The 7,744-nt window shown below is 43.3% G+C and overlaps 1 protein-coding gene across 1 annotated transcript; it reads right to left on the bottom strand.

The window, feature by feature from the left end:
• Positions 1-2,617: 2,617 nt before the first annotated feature.
• On the bottom strand, positions 2,618-7,744 carry LOC129339463 (vomeronasal type-2 receptor 26-like). Its single transcript, XM_054994044.1, has 4 exons — positions 7,529-7,744; positions 5,658-5,873; positions 5,388-5,523; positions 2,618-3,516 (listed from the first exon to the last, which is right to left on the bottom strand). Exons 1-4 carry the CDS (start codon positions 7,742-7,744, stop codon positions 2,618-2,620), a joined length of 1,467 nt encoding a protein of 488 aa, XP_054850019.1.

The raw sequence follows: 7,744 nt of genomic DNA on the forward strand, positions 1-7,744 counted from the left end.
GGGCTGTTCTGGAACTAATTTGTTCCAGGATATTCTGATTCCTTTCATTTTTGACACTGCAAGTCTCCCAATCACCCTGAAGCTGGTTACCTATTTTGAAGCTGTTACCCAAAGTGATAGTGTTTCCTCTTGCAAGTTTTGTTGGGGAATTTAGCAGCAAGGACAGGCTTAGCAAGAGGAGGGTAACTATGGGATCTTTTAACCAGTGTATAGCAGGACTACTTGCCTCTGGAGAATTCTTTAATAACTAGGCAGATGTTCAACAGGAGTGTTTTTTATTAAAAGCAGTAAAAGAGCAATTGTATAGAACAAGCACAGCACACACACACAGATACGAATGAGAAAGCAGTACAGAGAGAAAGCCATAGTTACCAATCTTGAAGACAAGAGGGGTCCACAGGGAAGCATCTTGGAGTGCCCAGCACATCACAGCAAGGAGAGGGAAAAGGGGCTCAGGCCAGAAGTCCAAGGATGTGCAATGGAAATGCACACATGCACACATAGGCTGGAAGCAGCCCTTTTTATAGGAAAAATCCATCCTTTGGGGCAGGATGCAGACTTTTGCTTAAAACAATAATTCAGCAGGTTATCTTGGCATTGTGAAGCAATAAAACCAGAGAAAGTTTGACCAAGCATCTCTGAGGAAACAATCATAACCAAAAGACTGATTGATAGCTTGCTGAGCATGGGACAGGAAGACGCTCTCAGATTCCTGAGTGTCATTAATTAGGGAAGAGGTGATGGGGGAAGATCAGAGGATTCAGGAACTCAGAAAGATCACTTCTTTGATCTGTAGATTTTGCACAAACTCCAGAGGGCTGTGGGGCTGTAAGCCCATCATTCCCATGACCCACAGTTCAGTACTTTTCCAGTCTCCTGGCCAGGAAATGGCAACTGTGCTCCTGTCTTGCCAGGGTAGCATGTGTGGGCCTGGTAGATGGCTTACAAAGCCACTAGCTTTATTTTCTGATGAGTTATGCCTACCACAGATAGCCATAGCTTCCAATGCAAAAACTCAGGAGGGGTGGGTTCTTTGAGCATTACATAGGTCAGGTTGATCTGCTTAGGTCCATGTTTGGCACTGCAGTTCCCATGATCCTCCAGAAACCAGTGGCCAAGTTTGAGGCTACTAGCTTTGTTTCTGGATGAGTTGTGCATGCTGCAGTTTTGAGGCTCCCAGTTTCAGTTTTGGATGAGTTACACTTGCCAGAGACAATCATAGCTTCCAAAGCAAAAAGCAGGGGAGTGTGGATTTCTGGGGATCATGCAGTGATTGTTCCTTCATGTTCAGCACTGCAATTCCCATTACCATCTAGAAGCCAGTGGTTATTTTTGAAGATACTAGATTTATTTTCAGATGAGTTATGCCTGCTATGGATATCCTCAGCTTTCATTGTCAATAACACAGCATAGGGGCCTTCTATGTATAATCTGAGACAGGATCTTTCAATTGCCATCCTTCTTGGGAATGCCATTCTATCACCAGCCTGAACATGGCACATTTTCAAATGCCTAGCTGCATGTGGGACAACGACTTCCAAAGCAAAATGCAAGGGGAAAGAGGGTTGCTTTCCCCCCAATTATGTAGGCCATGATGTTCCTATTCCCTTCATGTTTAGCATTGCATTCCCATCACTATTCTGAAGCAGTTGGCCAATTTTGAGACTCCTTCGTCTTCTGAGGATTTGTGTGTGTCACATTGCCAAACTACATGAGATGCTAGACATGTGATCTTCACATGTTGGGTTTGCAAGCTTACCTGGGAGGGGTAGTTTTAAAAACAATCTGGCCACATGATGCTATTCTCAGCTGGGGAACATGACAACCAGAGGGACTCTCTCTCTCTTTCCCTCTTTCAACAATCCTCCAGGAGCTCAGGATGGGGGTGGGAGGTGGGGAGTGGAGAACAATGTAACAGTAGGCATGAAAAACGCTGAGAAGTTTTACACTTGAAGAGGAATCCCAGTCCCTCCCATTGTTCTTCTCCCAGCGGGGAATTGCAGCGCTGATTTTCTCTCCTCTTTTTTTCTTGCCTCCTGTTACGTCCCCTTGCCCCGTTTCTGAGCTCCTGAAGGAAAACCGAGCCAAGTGGATTTTTTGAAGAAAGAGTCTCTCCAGGCTTTTCCCTGCCTCCTGTTATGTTGTTCCCCACCCCTGTCCTGAACTCCTGGAGGATTTTTGAAAGAGAGAGAGAGTCCCTCCGGTTGCGATTCTCCGAGGCTGAGAATCACATTGAGCAGCTGTTTAAAACAGAAACAAAAAACCTACGCTTCCCAAAGAGCCTTGCAGGACCCGCAACTCGCCCGTGCATCTCGTGTAGTTCCACTCACAGACAGATGGATGGAAGGACAGATGGGTCTTTTTATTTATACAGATTATTATACTCAATAAACTGCATCTGGGAGAAAGCTTTCATTAAGCTCTCATTAAGACTATGATCACTTGAACAGGGTCTTTTTCTCATTTCTAAAGTATGTATTTCCATTAACTCTTCAAGTGGAATTGTGAGTGGCGACATCAGGAAGTTAGGAAGAAATAAGATCCTTTATTCTTCACCAACACAGCCATCAGCATTCAGCCGAAATCCTGGTTTCAAGGCTTCAGGTGGCTGAGATTTTCACACTTTCCTAATTAGCTGTTCCCTCTTGTTCAAGTCTGGCCTCAGCAAAATGATGTAGCATTTTGGGGAAAAGATGCAACCCAATAAGCCAGCACTGGAGGACAAGATGGAGAAGATCTCCACAGCCACCATGTATTTCCCTTTGGAGCTCAAATAAGTTGGAACAAAGGAAAACCAAACACTGCAAAAGACCAACATACTGAAAGTGATTAACTTGGTTTCATTAAAACTGTCAGGTAACTTCCTGGCTAGGAATGCCATAGTGAAACTGACAATGGCCAAGAAGCCCAGATAGCCAAGGGCAGAGTAAAACATGATAGCTGAGCCCTCGTTACATTCCAGTATGATTCTTCCTGGCACTGAGTGCATATCCTTATCTGGAAATGGAGGGGAAGTACTTAGCCAAAGAGTACAAATCAGTATTTGAATAAAGGAGCCAGAAAGAACAATAGAATGTGTTGTTTTTTTGCCCACCCATTTCCTCATCCTGGATCCTGGTTTGGTGGCCATGAAGGCCAGGACCACAGTGATGGTTTTGGCCAACACACTGGAAATGGCCACACAGAAGATAATAGCAAAAGTAGTTTGGCGGAGCAGGCAGGTCACTTGTGAAGGTTGTCCAATGAAGAGTAAGGAGCTGAGGAAGCAAAGCAGAAGGGAGATGAGAAGAACGTAGGTGTGGCTTCGGTTGTTGGCTTTGACAATTGGAGTGTCCTTGTATTTGATGAAGGTTCCAAGCACCAAAGCTGTGACCAGAGAAAAAGAAATAGCCAGGAAAGCTAAGGTGACCCCTAAAGTCTCTTTATAGGAGAGGTAGCTTGCAACCTTAGGAATGCATTGATTATGCGCTTTACTGGGATAGAGATCATCTGGACATTCGACACAGGCATCCATATCTGAAGGAACAGAAAGAGGTGTTTAATTATTTCAAGGTTGTCACCCATATCTAGGACAAGATGATGTACATGCACTAGCAAATAGTCACTCTTCTTTCTCCCCTTCCCGTTCACTACATACAAGGAGACATTTTGGGATCATGGTACATCTGATTGTGTTGGTGGCTGGCTGGATAGGCAGCCTGTAAGACAGCCAATGGACAGGCATGAAGAGTCTCCAATCCATCCTTCCTCTTTCACAATACAGTCTGAGGTCTACACTTCAAAAACATTCACTGCAAAAGGCAGATAGAAGAGGCAGGTGAGGAAGGAGGCACGGAGAGATGCTCTCTCTCCTCACTCTTATAAACTGGCAGTATCTAGTTGCAAGACAGAATACTGCCATCAGTGCCACTCACAGCCACTGCCAGGAGTACAATCACGAAAGAAATAATGACAAAGACATAATGAGGACAAAAGTGGAAGGAAATTGTACTGAGTTGTCCTGAGCTGAGATCTGCACTCTTGGAAAACTAATTATCTACCAAATTTTGTGTTCAATGTATGTCGGAATTCTCACGAAGGATTTTCATTGGGGCTGAGAGGGCCTCCCCTCTAATTGCATTCTTTAAACTTGCAAATGTACTGGTTCTGTGGCAAGTGGTGTTTGAAGAGATTGCATTTTTATAGTGGATGTTTTTGTTGTAGTTTAAAAATGGTTCTCCAGCATTAACTCAGGTATAATTTTTAATTCTGTGACATGAAGAAGATAATTTTTGCAAGTGAAAGGGATGATTCCCTCCCCCACCTATAATAAAAGAACAAGCAGAGGAACTGTAAGGACTTCTGAGGCGCATCTGATTTTCCCCTCCCGCACTAATCTAACTTTATCTCGCTCCCTCTGTCTCTTCAGCTTTCCCTACCCCCCCCTCCCCTCTAAGTCTCTACCTGGAAAACTGTGACCAATTATCTAGTGTGGATTGCAGGCTGTGTCCAGATGTGCAGTGCCTGCAACCAGTCTGGCCCAGTTGCACGTTAGAGAATTTCAGGGACTTGTGGGGGGCACCTCATTTTCTCCTCTATTTGTCTCCCCACATTCTTTCCCTCCTTCTGGCAACCCCATATCCTCACCTTCTCCTGTGTATTTCTCACCCATCTGTCAAACTACCTTTTATCTACTCCCCATCTTCAGCTATAGTTATGAATACGATTAACCTAATTCATTTATATCCTACTTTTCTCCGCAAAGGTAAATTAAAGGGGGTTACATCATTTTTCTTATCTCCTTTTTATCATCACAACAACCCTGCAAGGTAGGTTTGATTGAAAGTGGGTGGCTAGCCCAAGGTTACCCAGTGAGCTTCCATGACAGAGTGGTGATTTGAATCTCTCTCTCCCAGATGCTAGTATGAACTCTAACCACTTCACTAAACCACTGACTTTCAAGTAGTGGCTGCTGCTGAATAATAGCAAGCAGCCAGTCCTAGGTGACTTATGCAAGTCTCATGGTATTATGTTGCCTTTGGGTTTCTGCTGGACTTTGTCTCTTAAAGTCCCACCTTAAAGATGAAAATAGGCATGGAAAAGACCCTGCTCACTCCTCTTGTCCCTTACTGACAGAAACCAAGGCTCAAAGGCTGGGAATTTTGTTACAGTTTCCTAGGAGTGGCCACTGAGTGCATCCGTTTCTTAAAGCTACAGGCATTCCTTTTATCATGGAGGGAGAACTTTAACTCCTCAATTTTTTTTTTAAAGATTTCAGATTTTTCTCAAACTTGAGGCATTTTTCAGGTTTCTAAAAAAAGATCTATCTTGTCTGTCCATAGCCTCAGTCTCTGGATTTAAGTATCTACAGATCTGGCCACAGTGAAGTATTACAGCATATCTCCTACCCTTCTGCTCAGAGACCATCCCTTCCAGACACAGAGCACAATTATAGCAGCAAAATTGCTCTCCCTCCTTCTTTTCTTTACTGGAGCCAGGCCAGCAAGCATCATTGCACACAGAAAGTGGCCGCACCTGTCCATAAATGGAAAGAGAGGTTAGAGAATTTTTTTTAATAATGCCTGATCTACTGAAAGTGTTTTTAAAGCTTTATTTTAAAAAGAAGGAACATACTTCCTGATAAAGCACCCACAGCTAAGTCTCACCTGGTTAAAGCTTCTATGCCACACAATTTGATTGTCATTCAGTGTTAGTTCTTTGTTCGAAGAAGCCTGAGGATCCAGCCTTCCCATTTTTACTCTAGCAAATGACCCATTTGAGAAAGTAACCCAGTTAGTAACATCAAAACCTGCAACTAATTCTCCATATTGATCAAAATGTACATTATCTCCAGCACTATTATTGAAGGCGATCCTCCCTATATAGTTGTGGAACTGGATTGACAAAAAAAACCAGAAGAAACAATTAAGGCATCAAAAACTTAGCAGTCAGGATTACAAAGTGTCACTTTATCTAGATCTGGGTTCACACAGGTGCACACACACACACATTGAGAATCGCCAGTATTTATCACATGGCTTTGGGTTTTGAAAGTCAAGGGAACGTGATCTTGGAGCATTTATGGAAATAAACATACAGAGAGAAGTTGTATCCATCACTAGATTATTTCTTTCCTACCCTACAGGGCTAGAGTACTGCTCTGTGCCACTTCCAATTTTAAATAATTCATCAGAGCACTATTGGCTCTTAATGAGCCATTTGCTGCCTCTTGTTGGGCAGCCAATCAGAAGGGTGCAAGATAATCCACGCAGAAACATGGATTTGGAACTCTGGCTCCTTGTACTTGATGGGGCGTGCTTATACCGACCTCAAGAGTTAGGAGCCTGGGGGTGATTCTGGATGCCTCCTTGAAAATGGAGGCCCAGATCATGGCGGTTGCCAGGTTGTCATTTTTCCATCTTCAACAGACCAAAAAACTCGCCCCCTATCTCTCAACACATGACTTAACTACAGTGGTCCAGGCAATGGTCACCTCTAGGCTAGACTACTGTAACACGCAGTACACAGGGCTTCCTTAGAACTTGATCCGGCGGGTTGCAACTGGTCCAAAATGCAGCAGTGCATGTCATCACCAGAGTGCCTTGTACTGCACACATAACACCGGTATTGCGCCAGCTGCATTAGTTACTGGTGGAGTACCGGATCAGATTCAAGGTTCTGGTATTAACCTATAAAGCCCTATGTGGACTGGGACCAGTGTATCTACGGGACCGCCTCTCCCTGTATGAGCCCCAGAGGATGCTTTGATCCAGTGATCTGCTGCTGTATTGCTTTGTTGTGCATTTTAAATATTTAAGGACTTTTATTGGTTTTTAAAGGTACATGTATTTTATATTATTGTACAAATTGTAGTCCACCCTGAGGCTGCTGATGCAGGGAGGGCAGAATACAAACCGAATAAAATAAATAAACAAATAAGCTATTGAGCTCTAGTGCGCTCTCTGCAGCAGACTTTTTGCTGGGATTTCTTTTGAGGAACACAAAGGGTGTGTTTTGTTTTGTATTTTGCTTGCTGCACAGTGTTCTTGTTACTGGTGATATTGGCTCATTAAGCCTCATCTTTTCACATAATGAGCCATAACTAGCTTTTAGCAAGAGTAGTACAAGTTGCTACAGTATAGGGAGGTCTACTTGGCAAGCAAACTGAGCCATCTAAGACCAAGTTAGTCCATGACAGGCTCAAACAACTGAGTAGGCTAGGCAGGAAAATCCCCTTGGTGGCTGAGTAGCATCAACTGAGATTTTAGCAGCATTTGAGGGGAAGTAGATGAGGGTTGATACCACTGAGTTAGACATAGAGGTGAGGATAAATAAAATCCAATGATAACTTTAGCTAGTTTTTGAGCTAAAAAGTTTACTCAAGATGCTCATAGCCATAGTAGGCTGCCTGTTAGCAGCAACTTGCACTAATTTATGAATTGTAAGTGTGCTAGATAAGTCATTAATAAACTAGTTAACTGGCCTATTGGTGTCTGATGGGGTAGTGATACAATGTGACGACATGTTTCGAGAACTTTTGTGTAAATACCTGCCATGGTGAAACATTCTGGAAATACATCTTCTCTTCTTCTACCACTTTTCTATGTTTGGATTTAGATATATGGATGTCATGCAAAGCATGAGCCACAGCATAGACAGCATTGTAGACATTGTAGCTGAGGCCACTCATATCCATTTCAAACATAGTTCCAGGAAGGCTATCCAGTTTCTCATCCCCAGTGCAGGTTTTCTTATGTATCTCCAT

This window comes from Eublepharis macularius, chromosome 12 (assembly GCF_028583425.1).
Source record: "Eublepharis macularius isolate TG4126 chromosome 12, MPM_Emac_v1.0, whole genome shotgun sequence".
Classification (NCBI taxonomy): Eukaryota; Metazoa; Chordata; class Lepidosauria; order Squamata; family Eublepharidae; genus Eublepharis; species Eublepharis macularius.

What these genes read in the sequence shown, in the direction of transcription:
- LOC129339463 (XM_054994044.1), bottom strand. Translation starts at nt 7,744, where the DNA reads ATGGAGATACATAAGAAAACCTGCACTGGGGATGAGAAACTGGATAGC. An exon ending in AGAATGTTTCACCATGGCAG is followed by an intron (nt 5,874 to 7,528) that starts GTATTTACACAA and finishes TTGTCAATCCAG; the next exon opens with TTCCACAACTATATAGGGAG. An exon ending in ATCAAATTGTGTGGCATAGA is followed by an intron (nt 5,524 to 5,657) that starts AGCTTTAACCAG and finishes TCTCTTTCCATT; the next exon opens with TATGGACAGGTGCGGCCACT.